Source organism: Brassica napus, chromosome C2 (genome assembly GCF_020379485.1).
Source record: "Brassica napus cultivar Da-Ae chromosome C2, Da-Ae, whole genome shotgun sequence".
In the NCBI taxonomy this organism is placed as follows: domain Eukaryota; kingdom Viridiplantae; phylum Streptophyta; class Magnoliopsida; order Brassicales; family Brassicaceae; genus Brassica; species Brassica napus.
Genome location: NC_063445.1, coordinates 49,157,251 through 49,178,449, shown reverse-complemented (window position 1 = coordinate 49,178,449; position 21,199 = coordinate 49,157,251). Strand labels below are relative to the sequence as shown.

Sequence of the window (21,199 nt, the reverse complement as noted above, 5' to 3'; positions counted from 1 at the left end):
AGGAGAGAGAGTCGGCCTATCCTTTGGCCGACATTAGATATAGGATGTTTTCTTTTTCTATGTTTTAGATCTTTTCCTATTTCATGTTGTATTAGGTTTTGGATAATTTCTTTTTTCCTATTCCTTGTAACCCCTATATAAGGGAACACTTTGATTGAATAATAATAATACAGAGACACACGAAATATTCAGTCTAAAAACCCTTCGTTCACAACAACACTTACCTTTTTTTTTGTAACACAAATAGAATCGAGACACTTACCTTGGTAGCATGGAAAATAGATTGACCCAAGTCGCTGATACGCTTGACAAAGGCCACTGAAATGTGGAAACGTGGAAACTCTAACCAAAAAAAAATGATAAACTTCAAAACTGACTGTAATATAACCTTTTTTTTTAATAATCACCAAAGCTAAACCAAAAGCATGTACATACATGATGCATTTGAATGAAAAATTTCTAACTGTTAACCCAAAATTACACACACCACTGCACTATAAATCACCAAAAAAAAGAAAAATAATAGTATAAAATTTTATAAAACTTTCTTCCTCTGTGCTTCAAAGTGAAAAGCTTTTCTTGATCAAGAGAATCTACAACACATAAGAATGTCTCTCCATCCTTTTTGTCTTTTCTTGTTCGCTTTCGCCATTCTTACAGGACTACTACTGTTCCATTCTGACTGCAAACTGCAAATAAAATAACAAAAAACTCAGATATGTCTCTCTTTTTGTGTCTCACAAAGTGCTAAGATGAGCCAAAAACAATACACTGGAAAAGCAAATGATCTTCCACTCGTTGTGCTTGCATCAGAACGAACTGATAGGCTTCCAGAGAATACAATTTGTCCTGAGTATGTTATATGACCTGAAACTGGCTCTGCTGCTGAGAAACTCGTCTCTCCAAATAGGCCTTGAGAGGTTTTTGTAGAAACAGAGGAAAACTTCTCCTGTGCTTTTTCTTGATCCACTGTTTCTTCAAGCTCTGTGTTGAGAGCTGGGGTGCCTAAGCTTCTTGTCCCCTTCTCCTGCAGTCACACAAGTATATAGTTGAAAAACCAAAACTTTTGTTTGATGGTATTAGATTGATGATATGTAAATTACCTGTAGCTGAAGTAGAGATTGTTCTTCACGTTTATTACTCTTGTTGCTGTTATTAAGTGGTTTTTGTTCATCTTCCAAAGTTAAAGATTCTTTCAAGACATTCTCCGATGTAGCCACTTCATCTCTTGAAGTTTCTTCAACATCTTGGTTTGCCTCAGGATCATTACGAAGCTCAGAATCCTCAAGCTTACAGTTTCTGTCTTTCAAGGACTTTGTTTTTAAAGGATTTGGTGAACACTGGTTTGAGTTTGAGTCTGAGTTACACCTCACCGAATCATCGACACATATATCCTTCACCACATGATAAGTTTTTTCATTGTAGCAAACTACAATCTCAGGCAAGTCACATGCCGTAACGTTTTTGTCCATATAAAACACTGGATCAACTTTCTCAAGAGAATTCATTTTAGCAACAATATCATGACTGTTATCTAGGAGTTGCTTTTGAGTCTCATTAGAATATCCACAGGAATGGTTTTCATCGTCCTCTTTATCCCATTCGTCGTCGCTTCTAGTATCATAGAATACCTCACACGCATTGCTATTGTTCTCTGCATCCTCCCACTTCACTTCAGGGCATTTATGAGGCTTCGAGTCATCTTTGCAACTCTCTACTGAGTTTTTAACTGCGTGATCATTATCTGAAAATTGAAAAACCACTTGATCTACTTACTGGTTTGCAAAACATTCAAAGACCATCAGAAACATCTTAAAGCTACAAAGAAGAAAGCAGCTAACGAATCAATCACTAAAATATTTGAAAGCTAAAGAGTTTTTTTACCTGCTCTCATTGTTATAGGAGAGAAAAGATTGCAAATAGAGAATAGTTCATCTTCTTCAAAACACCAGAGCTACAACTTCAAGCACCAGTGGCAAAACCAATCTTGCATGTCCAAGGGTGAAATATATCAATAATTGTCAAGTAGATTCATAGAAAAGAATCAGAGAAAAAACAATGCAGTTGCAAAAGGAAAAAAAAATTGAAACTTTATTCAAGATGCATGATGGAATCTATTTATCTGTTTCTCTCAAAGTTAGATACATAAGCAACCTTCATATGACTTAGGGTTGTTCAACGAAGCAATGGGCCAAGAAGATTGTGGCAGAAAAACAAGCCAAGCTTTGGGGAAAAATATTCTATGGATACATAACATAAATATAGTCAGTCACACATGGAAGATTCTCTTTGTTTTCCTCAAGTCTAAAAACAAATCATCATGAGGTCTAAGCACATGATAAACAGAAAAGGATGCAATCAATCACTAGCTAGCATGAGCACTTTCCAACCTTTTGATAATGAAGATAAAAGACATTTAGATAAAAGCTGTAATGCCATAACAATAAGCAAGAAAGTTTCAAAATTAGCTTTCTTTGTAATAAGATTTGTAGCAGTCAATTATAGAGTTGCATGAGTGTGACAAAGTATTTACCAAAGAATGAATAATCCTTTACATTGTCACTGAAACAGGAAAAGAGACAAAATGCATAAAGCTTTTAGACTTGCAAAGCTTTTAAACTTCAACTAGATTTTGACATGCACGCTCTTGCGTATTTTTGTTTTAACTTTTATATAAATAAATAGTTTTACATAAATTTTATTAGATTACAATGGAAAACTGAATATTGTTTTGTTTTTTATTATATACTATTTTCTTAGATAGTCTTAACTATTCAATGTATGTTATAATGATTAATAATATAATAACAAAATATTTAATGTTTTTTTTTTATTTTTATGTTAATATTATTGTGTCATCGAAACTTTTTCTGATTCTTTTTATGAATAACTAAAGAATAAACACGAAAAACAAACCAAATAAGAATTTAGACCGAACGTATCTCGATATAGAGTAGTCTAGCTTACACTTCCTATCTACATTCTCTTGAAAAAGTTTCCTCTCAAAATATATAAGCCTCATTAGCAAACTCTTCAACCTTCCGTTTGTTTCTTAGAATTTCTCGGTCTATCCTATTCAGAAACCGGTCATTGCTCTTGATCTTTCTTTCAAATGGACGTCACTCATTACCGTCTTTCTATAATCCCTTTCCCCTAGTGTCTTAGGATGCAGCTATGGACGATTAATGTCCTACGCTACGTAGTGAAGGTCGTATGTAGTCAATGGTGGTGTTCCTGAACTCATCCGAGTTGCAATGAGTGTCTGAAAATAGCTTGTGAAGAGTGAAAGAGGAAAGGAAACCTGTGAAGAATTTGAAAGAAGTAGTAAGGCTTCGTTTTTTGATAGTACAACTCCACATGAACGCACCAGCCAGTCTTAAAAGGTTTGACATCCTTAATAAGAGACATATTTATAGGGTTGGTATGTTTTCTGTGAATTGTGGATGAGTAGAAAGTAAAATGAGGAGGAAGAGTATATATAGATGTGTCGAAAAATCTTCTCTATTAAAAGATAAGTACAATTTTTATCTACTACAAAATAGTCATACTAGAAATCTAGATTATATATTCAAATATTTTTTTATTGTTTACATTAGTTTATTTAATGTATAACATTTCTAAATAATTATAAGGATATTAATAAAAAATCCATTTTAACTATAAATTTAAATTTTTGTTCTAGGAATAACAAAATCTGTTGAGAAAAAATATAACAAAATCTTTTTAAAAATTTATATTTTTTTAATTAATGCACTGATTAATTTCGAAATTAGTAGTATAATATTATTATAAATTAATTTTAATTAAATTTTTATTATAAACAAAAAATGAAATTATATGCTAATTTTATAAATTTTATAAGTATATTCTACATTATATTAAAATAGAAGTAATTAATGAATTACATATTAAAATTATGTTTTTTGTGCAAACATATTAAAATTATGTTGAATTGGTAAACCAATATATTTTGAAAAATACTTTCACTAAGATAAATAAATAAAATATCATTTACCGTTTAAAGTGACTAAAATATCATTCACCTTTTAAAATGATTAATATTCATAAATTAAGTAATAATTTAAAAACAAATAAAATTGTTAACATATGTTAAATTTTAATATTTAGAACTATATATCATCTATTAAGTTATTTTTAAAATAACAGCAATATATTATCATAAATTATTATATACAAAAAATATAAAATTTTATATCTATAAATATCCGTGCGGGTTAGAATCTAGTATTATATATTAAAATAGAAGTCACAACCTTGATTCATGTGTGATTATTTAAAAATAGACTTAATGGACGTATTCCTAGAAAGTCATGTTACATTTAATATATAATCTTATCATTTAAATTTTAGGCCTACAAAATTTTTTTATTGGGCTATCAATAATTGGATTTAAGATGATTCATTGGATTTATAGATAGTATAAATTAAATAGATATAATTTAATGTTGTAATAATATACATCTATATGCTAAATATTTAAATATTTGTCGATGTTAACTTTTAAAATTATAAAAAAAATATTTTAAATAACAAAAATCATATTATCTAACAATGATTAATCTTTACTACCTTAAACCAATGAAAAAAAATTTAAACTATATAGTTTATTTTAAAAATTAAACAAAAACTAAATATTTAATTATTTACTCGATAATATAAATCTATGAAGCGAGAAGTTTATTTTTTTAAAAAACTTTCTAAATTTTTGAAATGTTACAATATATTTGAATATGATAATAAAACAATATTTTACTAATCTTTATACATATAGTTACGATTTTAATAATGAAATAATAATCCGAAAATATATATATAGAAGAAGATACAAATACATGTGAAAGTTTGAAATAATCTATTCAATGAAAAAATATACAGTACACTTATTATGTTTTAAAATTGATAGAAAAATATATATTATAATATATATACCAATTTAGAATTGAAAACAAAATATTTATATAAAAATAAATGAAAACAAAAATTCGCGCGGTTGCGCGGATCGAGTTCTAGTCTAAGTTGAAAGGCAAGATTAGAAGAAGAATAGTATATCTTAATATTCCGTTTTAAACAAATCATATAAATCCTCATACATTTTCTACTCAAATGATTGATATTTTTAAAATCCCACTGTGGAATATGGAAACTAATTTCTGTATGTTAGGAATAAGTTTGATGAGAATATAAAAGCGATTCCGTTTGTTCAAAATTGTTTAAACAATATATATAGAATTAGCCAATTATCAAAGAAACTATTGCTAAGCTATAGAAGAATATGATTTTCGATAACAATTTATGTGGGAGGCAATATTAGACCATCTCCAATGTATTCCTCTATTTTTTCTTCTATAATAGAGGAACTCTATAAGGGCACTCTATAATAGACGTGGGTTTCTCTCCAATGTATTTTTCTATTTTTTTTCTATAAAGGAATATTCTTAAAAGATTCTTTTTTATTTTATAAATAACACATTTAACTTATAAATGTTGCAAATTAACCCATTTATTATAACTTTTATTTTTTTTCATAAAATTGCAATATTATTTAAATTAAACATTTTATTACAAATGACATTAGAAAATAATAATAAAACAAAATAGACATTATCTAAACATTTCATTACTATATTTTCCCATAAATGGTCAATTAATGCATTCCGAAGTGAGAAATGAGCTTCTTTATCTTTGATTTTTCTGAATCAACTTAGAAACTCTTGGAACCGATTATCTTCATCATCTGGTATTTGGACTTCTGGTGGTGGAGCTTCTCTTCCAATACACTAGAAGAAGGAAATAAACAATTTTTAGAGAACCTAAAGAAGTCAAGTGAACAAAGACAAACATCAGTTAGAGATTCAAAGACAAAATTTTGCTTTAAAACAGATGAAGGAAAATTTTTTATTTATTTTGTGACGTAAATTCCATAGAAGATCCAAATGTCCGTGAACATTTCCAAGTAAAGAAAACACATATTTTACAAAAGTGCACTCACTAGCAACAAAATCATCAAACTCCTCCTCCACCCACGTCGTTTGGACAATATTTTAACATTTTTTGTGGATCTGGAAGTAATTTATCGGAGTATTAAGTTGTTTCAACATGTTGTATTGATTAATATTTAAGTATTAAATTGTTTCAATATTTAAGTTTAATTTTAATATGTTATCAATATGTAAAATTATGTTAAACTTTTAATAATTAAATTTTAATTAATAGTTTAATTATCAATATAAAATTTTAAATATCATTCATTAAATAAAAGTCTGACTTTAAAATAAAATAATTAGTATGTAAACATAAAATAATTAGATATCTTTTTATTTATTTTATTTGTAATTATAAAAATTAAAAATTAGTATGTAAACAAAAATCTGTGTATTTATATGTAAAAATTGTATTTCTTCGTAAACATGTATTTTAGTTATAATCACAAAAATTAAAAGACTATTTTGTAAATAAAAAATTACATTTCTATTATAGAGGAATGCTATTTTTTCTCCTAAATATAGAGGAAAGAATAGTAATCTCTATTATAGCGGAAGAAATAGAGGTGGGTTGGAGTAGATTTTCCTCTATTATAGCATATAGAGGCAAATATAAGGGTGAGTTGGAGATGCTCTTAGAGAAACGGAATGACTAAAGCTTTTATTATATGCATAATATATCATATTAATAGTTTAAGGAAGATTTTTATTAGATTGATATTGTTTCCATATGTTAAACTAATATCTTAATTAAATTGATTTCCCAGATGTTTTTTTCATTAATGTATATATCAATTGTGTTAAGATTTTCCAAAAAATAATGATAGACTCTTGATTACAATAGATTCTTATGGTTTGTTATAGATATTAATTACTCTCTCTGTCTCAAAATACTTGATGTTTTAGGTGAATGCACAAGAATTAAGGTATACTCTTTTTCCTAAAAAGTAACATTAAAAATATAAAGTAAAACTAATTCAACCAATCATAAAAACCACTATAAAACATCATTGATGACACAGTTTTCTGTAAAATTAAAATTAATATAAAAATATCAAAACATCAAGTATTTTGAAACATTTTAATTTCTCCAAAATATCATCTATTTTGAAACAGATGGAGTATGATTTAGGTTAGTGGCATGAACTTGTAATATTAGAGGTAAAATGATGGTTAATTCTTAATTGGACTTCAGTTTTAATATATTAAGATTTGTTCAAAACAGCTACACTGCAATTTCTCAACTCCCCTTCAGAGGAATAGCAATAAAAAATTGGAATTTACATGACAGAAGTAGAATCTTGAACTGAAAATCTCAGATAAATAGTTCCAAATATCAAAAATAACTAATACCCTTATAAAAAAACTAATGGAATAAATAGAGATCTAATAACTAGAATCCAAATGAAAAGCCTAATGATGAATAAGAGTTTTAAGAGGAATCTTTTCAAAAACAGTGAAGAAGAAAGCAAAAACTACAAAGCAAAACTTGATCAGCAGGTACAGAGAGACTCTCTCTCGCAACTTTCTTCACTAATAATTACAAACAATGGATCAAAAACCCTAATAGGTTTTGAAGAAGAAAAATATCAGATCACTTGTAAAAAAAGAAAAATCTAACCTTTGGAGAAGAAGAAAAGCCAAATACTCTTTGGGCTGTTCAAAATTATAAAACAAAAATCTTCAAACATACATAAAAAGTATGTTCAAAGGTACTCCATCCGTTTCATAATATAAGTAGTTTTGGCTAAAAGCACGAAGATTAAGAAAATTATTATGTTTTTAAAAAGTATTTTATAATAAATAGGTTAGATATAATTTAATCAATAAAAAATAAGTCTATTTAATTTGATTGGTCACACTGTATTCAATAAATGTAAAAATTATTTAGAAATATGAAAATTACTTACATTTCGAAACAAAAAAATTTCCCTAAAACTAACGAAAAGGGAGTATCTATTAAAAGGAGTAAAAATCACTGTCTCTGCAATTAATTTGAAGCACATAGAGTCAGAGAGATCACCAAAAGAGTGGACAATCTTTCTTTCTTCTTTACTGTCCGTTGGTTTCCCGTTAAAGTACAAACCAAACCCGAAAAATGAAAAAAAAAAAACATTTAATGGCACCCTTTATTAGATAATATCGGCGAAAACATAGTAATACTTTTGTTTCTCCCCAAGTGGATTCGTTTTCCCGGAAATAATATATTTTTTAAACTATATAGAATCATTCAAGCTTTTTATTTGTTTTTGTTTTATAAGTAACAGTTTACGAGAAATGTTTGGACGTAGAAATTAAGCAAGGAAAATGCACTTACAAATAAATAGTCTCTAATGTCGTCACTCTCCTGGGAAAATCGGACACTCTGCACAATCATGAGATCATAAGCAGAAATTGTACAACCCCTTTTTATACACTTTATTTCTAGTGGAGTTATTCTTGGGTTCACCCTTTAGATTCACCAACCAATAGAAAATTATAATTTTAAATCTAGTATCTTTTAATTAAGGAAACCAAATAACTTGCAAATTATATTATTTTTTCAAAATAAAATTTAAAAATAAATAAAAATAATATATAAAAAACGAATTCAAAAAAAAAAAATCTTGTAAACAAAACACTAAACTCTAATACTAAACCCTAAACTCAAATCCTAAACCCTAAATCCTTGGGTAAACCCTAAATCCTTGGGTAAACCCCTAAATCCTTGGAAAAACACTAAACATGTTGTCAACAAAACACTAAACCCTAAACTCTAATCCTAAACCCTAAACCCTTGGGAAAATCTTAAACCCTTGGGTAAACCCTAAACCCTTGGGTAAACCCTAAATCCTTAGGTAAACCCTAAACCCTTGGAAAAATACTAAACATTTGGATAAATTATAAATTATAAATCTTAGACACTAAACTCTAAATCTTAAAAATAAATATTTTTTTTTTAAATAATATTTTTTTAGAACTATTGTTATTTTTATTTATTTAATTTTTAATTTTTTATTTTAAAAGCATAATATAATTTGGCAAGTTATTTTGTTTCCTTAATTAAAAGATACTAGATCTAAAATGACAACTTTCTATTGGTTGGTGAACCTTGAACCCAAGAAAAAGTCTTTCTAGTGTGTCTGAACTAAACTGGAAATGGAAAGGGAATATATCTGATTTTGATGTATTTTCCACGTAAATTAAAAGCCGCTTCAAAGGGGACTTTTTAATGTGAGGCGTTTATAAAGGACACAAATAAAAAGTCAAATGAAAAAGTCAACTATTCCCTCCTGATGCTAATGTAAGATGTTATATATTTTTATCTTGTACAAGAAAATACGATGTTTTGAGATACAATTAATGCATTTATTTTTAAAATTTAAACATAAATTAAAAAGTAAAATTATGAATGGTGAAACTTTATTGATATAATCAAAAAATAATAATTAAAATAGTATTTATTGTTTCTTAATATGTGTGTAAAACTTTAAACATCTTATATTTAAATCCAAAAGGAGTATTTGTTTGGGTGAGGCAGTATGCATTTTATCCCTTATCCAACTTTTTTTTTTTTGTAAAAAAGTTTTCTATTAAAATGCAAGTAACAGTACAACTATGACAAGGTCATACAGTTTCTTTTTATGTTTTGCTAAGCACTGATATTGCTTCCAAACACTAGGAAGCAATTTTTCATTTGTCATTTTCTCTTTTATTATATTTACTTTGATTTAATTATCTAGTTGACGTAAATAGTGGTTCATGTAGTATCCATGAAAATGACATTGACGTGAGTTATAAGTCGCACCAATCTCTAGTTTCATACTTGTGTTTTGTATAAATATGGTCCAGCTAATTGAGTACGTACGATCTCAGCGCGCATCTGCGTGAGACAGCGTGTTATTAACTGTTCATACCTAAATCGACGGCTATGTTTCGTTGGCTACCGTTGGACCTAAGTTATTTTTCTTTTACAAAAATAAACGATTGGACCTATGTTTTCATCTCCATTAATGTTTAAATACTATATCTTTTTAGTCGTCCTCTATGAACAATGTCATTAGTATATATTCCTTCCGTTTTCAAAATTATCCATGATTTTAAAAGATATTTAAAAGGTTTATTTATTATATTTTAGTCTAATTGTAAAATGTGATTGGTAAATTGTAAACTTTAAAAAACTAACTGTGTTTATTAAATTTTGATTGGATAAAAATTGTAAGAAATAGTTAATCAAAAATATATTGATTATTGCGTTTTACCACGAGTCAATTAACCTAATGTACATGATATCACAATCGAATTGTATATCGATGAAACAATATATGATCGAATCCATGGCCGTGCCTAAATAGAGGCCAAAGAAGCATATGCTTTAGGGCCGGTGACAATAATATACTTATTGGGGCCAAATATTTCAGAAATTTCATGTATATATACTGGTAAAGCCGGCCAATATTTCTTCACACCCCGGTTCGAACCTTCATTGATGCATATTTTATAATTTTTGCAAATTTTAAAATTTAATGGCCAAAAAAAAATTTTGGCTTGTGGGCCAATAATTATCAAGCCCTGCTCTGATCGAATCCACAAAAAAACTTGTGATCTACTATAATTGGTAATGGCTGTAGCTTTAAAATTTTTGTTTTAGATAAAATCTGTAGACTTTTTACTGTGACTGTAAATTTTATTGCTGCAGAATTTTATGGAAAGAACTAAAAAATTGCTTTGGATATTTGGCTCTGCAGAACACTTGTACAGCTGTAAGTTATTTCAAGAATTGTGGTTTCAAAAAAAATTTAAAATTTAATTGCTCTGAATTTGGTGCTGTAGAAATAAATATGGCTGTGGACAGCATCTACATCAACTACCAATCACCCCCTAAGAATACATAAACTTTCATAATCTAAGCAAATAAAAAGATGAATGATTTATAACAAGTTAAGATCCTAGAAATATAAACAAAGTGATCTCAAATTCAGTCAATAAATAAGTGCAAGAATTCAATCAAATGCAAATGATGGATCCACAGACAATAATAATTGATATAAAGTGATCAAGGTTCAGTATCGGATGTTCAGACAAACAATCAACAAGTAGGTCTAGATCTCATTCAAATAGATTTAACCCACTTCCGAAACAATAATTCCTATGTTAATCATCCATTAAACAAACAATCAACAACTTTAGATTTTTATATTTTAGCAAAACGACATCCTTTTGATTTCCGTTAACAAAACTAATGTTTAGCTAAAGTTATACAGTTAAACCTAATTTGGTTTTGTGTTGATTCGTGTGCTTTTAGGATTAATGAAGAGTTTTGACAGAAGTGTGTCGTTCAGTATTTAATTCTCTGTTTTCTACTTTTATAGCCTAATACTTAAATGATTTATGTAAACAAACATTTTTATTACTAGTTATCGGGATCATACATCTTGAAATGATCATTTCATTATGATTTTTGTAGCCTAATACTTCAATGATTTATGTAAAAAAAAAACATTTCTATTACTAATTATATGATCACACATCTTCTCCACTTTAATTTTTTTGAAAGTGAAGATAAAGAAGGCTTATAGATGTATCTCAATCATAACTTAGTTAGTTGTAACAATCGCTTGAAACTAATCTAAACCCATCAAATGATGGATTCATGTGAAATCGTTTGGCCTCCCGACATTGATGTTCTGTTCTGCCAAGAACTCTGTAATCGCCTTCTTTTGCCATCCTTTGAAGCTCCTGTAACCCCAAAAAAACAACCATTTACTTGTAATCCACGCGAGAGGAACACAAATATACAGAGGAGAATGATTTTGGACATTACTTTTGATCAAGATGAGCCAAGATCTCGCCTCCTGGGAATGATGCTTTAGTAGCTTCAAAAGCTGCTTGGATTGATTGTCTCCAAGTTCCACCAATGTGATTCTCTCCAGGCTTTGCTTCTTCCATTGGCAATGAGTATCCAGAAAGCAAATGGCCTACCCATATATCATCTTTCCTGATGAACACAACAAACAAAGAATCAGCCGGAGAAAATACTTACACTCAAGAGTTCTTTACAACTTACAAAACTACATCCACGTGACGAGGAGCATAGTGTCCACCTCCAATCCCTAAAAGAACCGTCCTCTTTCCAGTTTCACTGCCCACAAAATTGATTCTAATTACTTGAGAACGATACTACATTTTTCTTTTTGAGATGTAAAGATTAAGCTACCTGTTCCAGTTCCCCACAGCTTCACCGCCTCCAAGCCCAAGCCCTTCCCATATTAACTGAATCACAAAACACAATGTTTATACTAAATGAAAGCAATGTTTTAGATATTGACAAGCAAGTTTACTAGAGATGACAATGCATATTAATGGTTAGAAGCAAACTTTAAACACAAATGTCTTTGATTCCACACGAAGCAACAAGAATATTCATTTACTTACAAGAGCAATAACTTGAGCAGCGTCTTGTCTCTTCCAGTATTCCTCTGTACTACCTACATATACACAGCAAAGAACACACACAAGCTAAGCAACTGAAGACAAGAAATGGCTAATTTCAATTTCAATTAGAAAGAAACTCACCAATCTCCAAGAACATGGTTGGCTTACTAGTTATAGGACCATGATGAGTACCTTCCAATGTTATCTACACACACCCACACATAAAAAAGCAATCTCCTTTAACACTTCAATCTCCAAAATAAAAATAACAAAAAACAAAACAATACCTCAAACTCAGGAACCAAGCTATGAGCTTCAGCCATTTTCTTCAAAAGACGCAACCATGGCCCAATCCTAGGGCTCGGCAACGCCGCCCACCCCGCCTTTCCTCCGTGCGGCGGCGATTCCCCTTCCTTTAAGTGAAGCACTCCTTCAACCAACCACCAACAATTGAGGAAAAATAGCGCAAACCCACAAAGAAAGTTTCGATCTTTTTAGCATACCAATCGGGTGAACAGTGAGAGCAGGACGGTTCGAGGCGGCGGTGTGACGGCTGAGGAATATGACTTCATCTACAACCTCTCCGGTCGCTTCCTCCCACCGTGAATCGAGATCGTCTTCCTTCACTATAGACACATCGTGCTGAATTAGCCTCGTTTGCTGGTTGGTGAAGCTCTTGATGTTCTGCAAGAATCCGACAAGAAGAGGATTCAGACAAGAACGGGGGAGGAGAAGAAGGATCGTAACTTTACCGGCGGCAAGATTGGTCCGGTGGTCCATCCCGGCATGGCGAGAAGCGCCGTCGCGGGGTTGATCGACGCTGGGTCGTAGGTGGTGGCTACGATCAGTGTCACCATCTCTAGCTTTGAGGTTGGAACGCGGCAAGTGGCGTTTATAAGCGGTTGGGGACGAGTTGCGTTTGTTTGGAAAGTGGTGTGCGAGTGGACGAATCGTATAAACTATAAAGTTCCGGCCGCTTGTTTTCAAAACCATTGTTCTTCTACATTTTCAACATTTGGAAAAGCTAATAAAGTGATTTTTTTCTTTTTGTTTGGGCAACGAGTAAATTCGTTTAGTAAACCAAATTTAAACGTTCCAGTTAATAATTTTCGTTTTAATAAATCACTCATATTGTTGAAAACTATTTATGAATTAAGTTATATATAATAACAAATTAAAATAATTTAGCTACAAAAAAATCTATTTGTATTTTTGTAGATCAAAATTTAGAACAAATGTTTAACTATAAAATAATTTGAACTATAAAATCTTTAAACCAATCATAGTAATCGATAGGCTGGGCAAAAACACGAATCTGAAGAACTAAACCGAATCCGTTCCGAAAAAGTAGAATCGTATCTGAATTAAAATTGGTTAAATATCCGAACGGATTAAAAAATTTGGTATTTAGATAATCAAAACTGAGTCCGATCCGAACCGAAGTATTTCGGGTACCTAAATGTATTCGAAATATATTTATGTACTTAAATATATTAATTACTTTTAGATTTAATATGTTAAAATATCTAAAATATATAAGATATTTTAAAGTTGCCCAGAAGTAAATTTCTAAAATAGCTAAACAATATTCAAAACACCAAAAATACTTGAAACATCTATTAATTTTCTATCCAAATATTCAAGTCAAACCAATTTATATGTTAAGTTTAAGTATTTTGGCATACATTAATAAATTTTATATGTAATATTTTATTTTATTTTTAGATTTTGAAAAATTTAAAGTGTATAAATTATTAATTTTTTAAAAATAGTTTTAATGGATTATCTGAACCCGAACCGAAATTTATAAATATCAGAATAGAGCTAAAATCGTTAAACCTGAATAGACCTGAACCGAACTTGAATGGGTATCTAAACGCCTACTCTTAAGTAACTGATGATACAAAAACAATAGCTATTGAAAAATGATGGTGCTGCCCATGATCGAACTTGAGACGGCAAACGTGATAGTGACTACATCGCAGCACCTAATGTTTGCTTTGCCTCATTAAGGTTATAAAACATATTACACATCGCTCGTAAGCATTATATGGTTTGAGACGCAATTTTATAGGAGTATAACCGAGGGCGTTGGAAACTTGTGTAGTAGCAGAGACTGGGGCTGAACAATTGCTTAAGAAAGCTAGGACGATGAGTATTGAATCCTCAGTGAAAGAGGCTTTGTCTACATACAATTATTATCTCAACAACATCGTGAGTTTTGTTTTCTCTCTTCCCTAGAAAAAGCTGGATGCTTCATAGGTTTATGTTTGTTTGCTGCTGAAAAAGATTGAACCATGTGTCTTGGAATGGAGTCATATGGGTTTGTGAAGGATACAAAAGGTAACTCACCTAAAAGCTCCAGGTAACTTATGAGGTAGGCCTACTAAAGGAACGAGCTTCCTAAAGGTGATTCATTTTTAGTTGTGGAGGATACAAAAGGTAACTCACCTAAAAGCTCCAGGTTTTGGACATGAGCACATTGGAATGATGGTAGATATGCATAAATCATATTGAACTAACTAAAGCATAAAATATAAAAAAGTATGAAATTATAGAGGAGTAATAAAAGGAAAACAAGACAATAAAAAAATTAGCGGAAAAAAAGTTTGAAAATAATAATTTGTGTTTAGAAAATATATGTTGCAATATGAGTGGTTATTTTTTTTTCTGTTTAGAAAATGTCTGACGATTTTCTTCTTATGGATGAAAATGAGATATTTTGTTAACGTGTGCTTTGGGAATTTAGATTCTGATGAAATCTAAGAGACTAGTAATTTACAACATCATTATGAAAATAAAAGTTGTGACAGAATTGAGTGAACGAACACGGAACACATGTCACAATGGTAATATTAGTTGTGAAAGGCTCTGCCAGTAAACAACATCTCTCGTAAGCAAAGGGCTCGCATCTCTTCCTCTCAGGCTGCAAACTTGGAAGATTCGTCGTCACCATCCTCTACAGTAGGAGATGATCTCCATGCTATCTCAAGCGAGTATCCATGGGCAGCGAAGATGCGATCAAAATGCAATCTCCACAGGGTCACTATCCCCACCTACTTGGAAGACAGCACTCCAATGGTATGCATTCCGCCATCTGTTCTTCTGAAAGGATTAGATCATCAACGTGAATTCATTGTTGGTCAGTTCAAGAACTGTTCATCACCGCCTGGAGGATTAATCCATGGAATGACTACCCGAATTTGGGGTAAAAAGTGTAAGATTTTTACTAAACAGCTTGGTGAATCTTCTTATCTGTTCCACATACCCGACGAGTCGACTAGGAATTGGGTTATTTCGCGCGGAATCTGGTATCTGGACGACTGCTTAATGTTTGTTTCTGCTTGGAACCCTTCAGAAACAATCTCTCTCCCCGAAATCAAGACAATTCTAATCTGGTTGACCCTTAAGAACATCCCTTTCCAGCCATATTCCACGGAGGGCTTTGGTTGGATTGCTTCAGGCATCGGGGAACCAATGTTGACTAGCACGCCTTGGTTAGATCCAACATCTATTGGAGAAGCAAAAATCTTAGTCGAGGTAAAGCTAGACAGGCTGTTCCCTAAGCGTGTGGCTTTACAGGACAAAGAAGGAACCATAAGTTTGGTTGACATCGTTTACTCTTGGCTTCCCTCTAGCTGCACAACTTGTGGACAATTGGGACATAAAGCTAATCATTTCTTAGGAGTGAAATCAACAAAGGTTGCAACTAATGCTCCAAAGAACACCCAAGTTATTGTCTCAGAAGTCTTAGCTACAAGTAAAGAGGTTGATGCCGCTTCTACTCATTCAGCTTTGCTTCAAAATACTGCATCAATGGTTCTTATTCCTACTTTCTCCACTGCTACTACTACCTACCTTGCACTTCCACCTTCATTGGCAATAGAGCAAAGTCCACCTAAGGTTACATCTGAGGCCGATACCAACCAACTGGCGGACATCACATCTGCTCAACTTGACCTTCATTCAGTTACTGCTCTTACAAACACTGAGACATCAACTGAGACTGCTACTTTCCCTCCTTCTGGTGATGAACAAGACTTAAATAAATCTCCAACCACTCCTAAGCAAGGTACTGAGTCTGCTACTCTTATTGATGAAGATAACAACATGTGCTTAGTGTTGTCTTCGGTAAACACAACTGATCCAAGATGTGATAGAAACAAATTGGATGTTACTGCGGGTTTAGAAGTGTCGGATCCGACAAATGAGATTGACTCGTCTAAGGAAGCGGCTGAGATTGCCTCTGCCAACGACATTGTCTCTGTCGCCTCCTCCCATGCTGTAAACTTACCTCTGGATAAAGTATTTGCTTCCTCTCCACCAATTTTTGTAACAGGACCTGGTACAGCCAGTGCTTCTTTTACTTCAGATGACGACTTGATCCATAGAACTCGGGGAGGTAGACTCATTAAACCATCTCTTAAAGGTACAAAGTTTGAATGGACATTGGTGGGAGGAAGAGGTAAACGGGGACATGGTCGTGGTCCTAAACATTAGAATCATCATCATTGCCTTCATCAACATTCTTCAACTATTCTGCAATGTTATTTCCTTTGCAATCAGTGTCTTCTGATTCTCTTACTACTTTGCAATCTAAATCTCTTTGGTCACAAGTGTGAATCATTTGTATCAAACTTTTGAATTTTTAATAGAAAGCTCTTTCTCAAAAAAAATATTAGCCGTGAAGGATACAATAACTAATTTCCAGATTTTTGGATACTAGAATGATGGAGGATATGCATAAAGGCATAAAGGCATAAAGGAACTACTAAAAATATGCATAAAGGCATAAAGGAACTACTGGAGTCTTGATCATGCAGCTGATGAACGTAATGTAGCAGCGAACATGATTGCAGGGTCGGTTACAACGGGCCACCGGTACCAATCATACATAGCTTCGCAAGGTCCAGCCTGGCTCCACTCTTTGTTATCTCGTGAAGCTAGAGGTTGATACCACAGCTTTCCTTTGGCACCACGTTTCCAATAAGAGCATTGATTCGTCTCCTTTTGGGTTATGGTGTTCCACTATGGTGCTTACCAGCATTTTATTTCAAATTTTATCTTTTATGCTTTATCTGAGCCTTGTGCTCCGTTTTTCTTTCGTTCTCCTATGATGGAACCAAACAATGAATGTTATGTTTTGATTTTAGTGTTAAAAAAAAATGTGAAAATTACAAAAAAAAAAAAAAAAAAAAAAGGAAAAACAAGACTATCAAATAAAATTAAGCGGAAAACAAAGATTCGAAATAATAAAAAGAAACAATGGAATAGGTAGGTTTGAAAAGTAAATCATAGGAGTTGGTACGAAGATCAAGTGTGACGATGGCATCAGTGTTAGAAATTAAAGAACATAGTGAAGAACAAGAGAGAGAGAAAGAGAGAGAGAGTAAAGAAGGATAATCTTATTCACTTGATTGATTTGCTTATGAGAACATCTCATATATATAGTGGTTACAAGTATGGTAAATGGTAGATGAGATAAGATAAACTAATAATCCATTGTTTTGAGACCTTAACCCACCATGCATGCTTGTCCCTTGTAGTGGCATCTCCATTGTCTTGAGACCTTAACCAACCATGCATGTTTGTCCCTTGTAGTGGTATCTCCATTGTCTTGAGACCTTAACCCACCATCTTGTTTCTTATTGCTTCATTTTTACACTCTCCCTCAAGCTTGACCATAGGAACTGGTCAAGCTTGGAAACCATGAAGCATTCCCTCATTAAAACCTTTAGCTTGGAAAAACCTCATGGGATAAAAACCAAGCCAAGGTAAAAGAGTAGAACACTTCATGACTAAGAGGATCAGTGTGATGAAAAATCTACGAGTCCTAACTTGGAATGTATGAACTCGCAAACCTTGGTGCTTGCAGCCTTGGTGAAGATATCAGCTAGTTGATCCTCACTTCTTGTATAGCAGGGTAAGATGATCCTTTGTTCCACTGCTTGCCTAACTTTATGACAATCCACCTCAATGTGTTTAGTCCTCTCATGGAACACATTGTTGGAGGCTATGTGTATTGCCGCTTGATTATCACAATGCATGGTGATTGGAGTTGATGTCTCTATACCAAAGTCTTGAAGTAGGTTTCTGATCCAAATCAACTCACTAGTGAGCTTCCTCATTGCCCTATATTCAGCTTCAGCACTTGAGCATGACACTATCTTCTGTTTCTTGCTCTTCCAAGTGACAAGATTGCCTCCAATGAATGTACAATAACCGGTAGTGGATCTCTTATCCACTCTGTCTCTTGCCCAATCAGCATCACAATACCCAACTATCTCTGTATTTTTGTTGCATCCCATCCACACCCCTTGCCCTGGCGCCTCTCTTAGGTATCTTAGGATCCTTTCAACCATGTTCCAATGGTGTATCTTGGGAGCTTGCATATTCTGGCTTACTTGGTTAACTGCAAAGCATACATCAGGCCTGGTGATGGTGAGGTATATCAGCTTTCCTACCATTCTTCTATAGTGTTTAACGTCAGCATAAGGCTTATCTTCAATCTCCCCCTCACGCAACACCTTATACCCATCTTCTAGTGGAGTCTTGGCTACTCTCGCTCCAAGCTTTCCTGCCTCATTCAAAAGATCAAGTGTGTACTTCCTTTGAGATAAGAAAAGCCCCTCTTTAGAGCGGCATATTTCTATCCCTAGAAAGTACTTTAGCTCACCCAAATCTTTAATATCAAAAGTAGACTTAAGAAATACTTTGGTTGAGATAATACCTTCCTTGTCACTTCCTGTGATGATAATATCATCTACATAAATAAGAATCACCACAATTCCTTGCTTGCTTGTGAGTGTGAAGAGTGTATGATCAGCTTCTGATTTTACAAACCCTCTTCCATTGAGAGTTGTACTCAGTTTGTGGTACCAAGCCCTTGGTGACTGTTTTAATCCATAGATTGCTTTCTTCAACCTTAGGACATTCCCTGGCTTGACCATGTCTTCCATACCCGGAGGTGGCCTCATGTAAACCTCATCCTCCAGCTCTCCTTGAAGAAAAGCATTCTTGACATCCATCTGCCATAAATCCCATTCCAAGTTCACTGCCAATGAGAGTAGAATCCTTATGGTGTGGAGTTTAGCTACTGGTGCAAATGTATCGAGATAGTCTTCTCCATAGACTTGGGTGTATCCTCTTGCAACTAGCCTTGTTTTCTTTCTTTCTGGTTTCCCATTGGCAAGGTACTTGATGGTGAAGAGTAGACGGCTTGTAACAGCTTTCTTTCCTTTGGGGAGCTCAGTTTCATACCAAGTATCATTCTTGATCATGGCACCAACTTCATCCCCAACTGAATCTCTCCATTCTTCATGCTTCATGGCTTCTTCATAAGTCTTTGGTACATACTCTTGATCCAGGTTGCTGATGAAGACTACATGCTCTTCAGATAGTCTCGCAAAAGAACATGTTGCTTGGATAGGATGAGCTACTGCATTGTTGTTGAAGTATACTTTGGTGTCCATCCACTGAGATGGTTTCTTCACCCTTGTACTCCTCCTTAATGGTTGAACTTCTTGTTGCATTCCATCTTGATCATTAACAACTTCTTCTTGGATAGATTTCTCGTGGATGGCTTCGTCATGGATAGCTTCTTCATGGATAGCTTCCTGATGGATGATAGCTTCTTCATGGATTTGCAAATTAGGTTGATTTCCCCCCTCATGATCAGGATGGACTGCTTCTTCAACTGATGCAGCTTCATCCACAACTGGAGGTATAGGTGAAGTGCTCGGTATGCCACTTGTTTGAGGCTGGCTGATGCCTAGGTTTTCCAGAATGATTCTCAAGTTGTTTGCCCTATCTGAAGATCCTTGTGGGAGATCCTGAAGACTGTCCCAATTCTTCTCATCATAGTATCCCTTTGATTCCACAAACTTAACATCCCTTGAGACCATAACTCTTCTTGATTCAGGTATGTAGCACTTGTACCCCTTCTGCGCATGAGTATATCCTATGAACATGCCTTTGGCACTCTTGGCTTCAAGCTTGTTTCTCTGTTCCCCTGGTATCAAGACATAGCACACACACCCAAAAACACGCAAGTGATCAATTTGAGGTTTTATTTTGTTTAATACCTGAAAAGGAGAGATATCTTGGAGGACTTTGGTGGGGATCCTGTTGATCAAATAACATGCTGAGACCACAGCATCTCCCCAGAACCTCTTTGGAACATTGGTATGGAACATCATGCTCCTTGCAACCTCCATAAGGTGGCGATTCTTCCTTTCAGCAACTCCATTCTGTTGTGGTGTGTATGGGCAACTTGTTTGATGGATTATGCCATGTTTTGCTAAGTGATGTTTGAAAGCAGTGCTTGTGTATTCCCCGCCATTATCAGACCTAAAAATTTTGATCTTGGAATTGAAATGGTTAGATACATAGTTTTGGAAGTTAATAAAAGCTTCTAAAACTCTATCTTTAGTTTGAATCAAGGTGATCCATGTATATTTTGATTTTTCATCTATGAATGTAACAAAATATTTATGGTTCTCCCTAGACACACAAGGTGCTGTCCAAACATCAGAGTGCACAAGATCAAAGCAATTTTCATAAATAGTCTTAGAATTAAGGAAAACAGATCTCTGATGTTTACCAAGAATACAAGCCTCACAACTTCCATTCTTTAAAGATAGATTAGGTAACATCAATCCTAATGCACGAGAATGAGGATGACCTAATCTAGCATGCCATAAAACATCACTAGCTAACACAGAAGCAGAATTGAAAGCACAAGATAAATCTGAAAGCTTGGTGTTTTCAAGCAAGTAAAGCTC

At 33.0% G+C, this 21,199-nt stretch overlaps 2 protein-coding genes across 2 annotated transcripts; both read right to left on the bottom strand.

The window, feature by feature from the left end:
- Nucleotides 1–91: 91 nt before the first annotated feature.
- LOC106355037 lies at nt 92–1,894 on the bottom strand. Its single transcript, XM_048749178.1, has 2 exons — nt 1,885–1,894; nt 92–1,768 (listed from the first exon to the last, which is right to left on the bottom strand). The coding sequence occupies exons 1-2, from the start codon at nt 1,892–1,894 to the stop codon at nt 1,080–1,082; spliced, it is 699 nt and encodes a 232-aa protein (XP_048605135.1). The 3' UTR covers nt 92–1,079.
- A 9,520-nt stretch (nt 1,895–11,414) lies between these two features.
- On the bottom strand, nt 11,415–13,471 carry LOC106357766 (D-aminoacyl-tRNA deacylase-like). Its single transcript, XM_022697022.2, has 9 exons — nt 13,169–13,471; nt 12,920–13,100; nt 12,704–12,846; nt 12,558–12,621; nt 12,417–12,469; nt 12,199–12,254; nt 12,049–12,123; nt 11,806–11,979; nt 11,415–11,720 (listed from the first exon to the last, which is right to left on the bottom strand). Exons 1-9 carry the CDS (start codon nt 13,271–13,273, stop codon nt 11,633–11,635), a joined length of 939 nt encoding a protein of 312 aa, XP_022552743.1. The 5' UTR covers nt 13,274–13,471; the 3' UTR covers nt 11,415–11,632.
- Between the last annotated feature and the right edge of the window lie 7,728 nt (nt 13,472–21,199).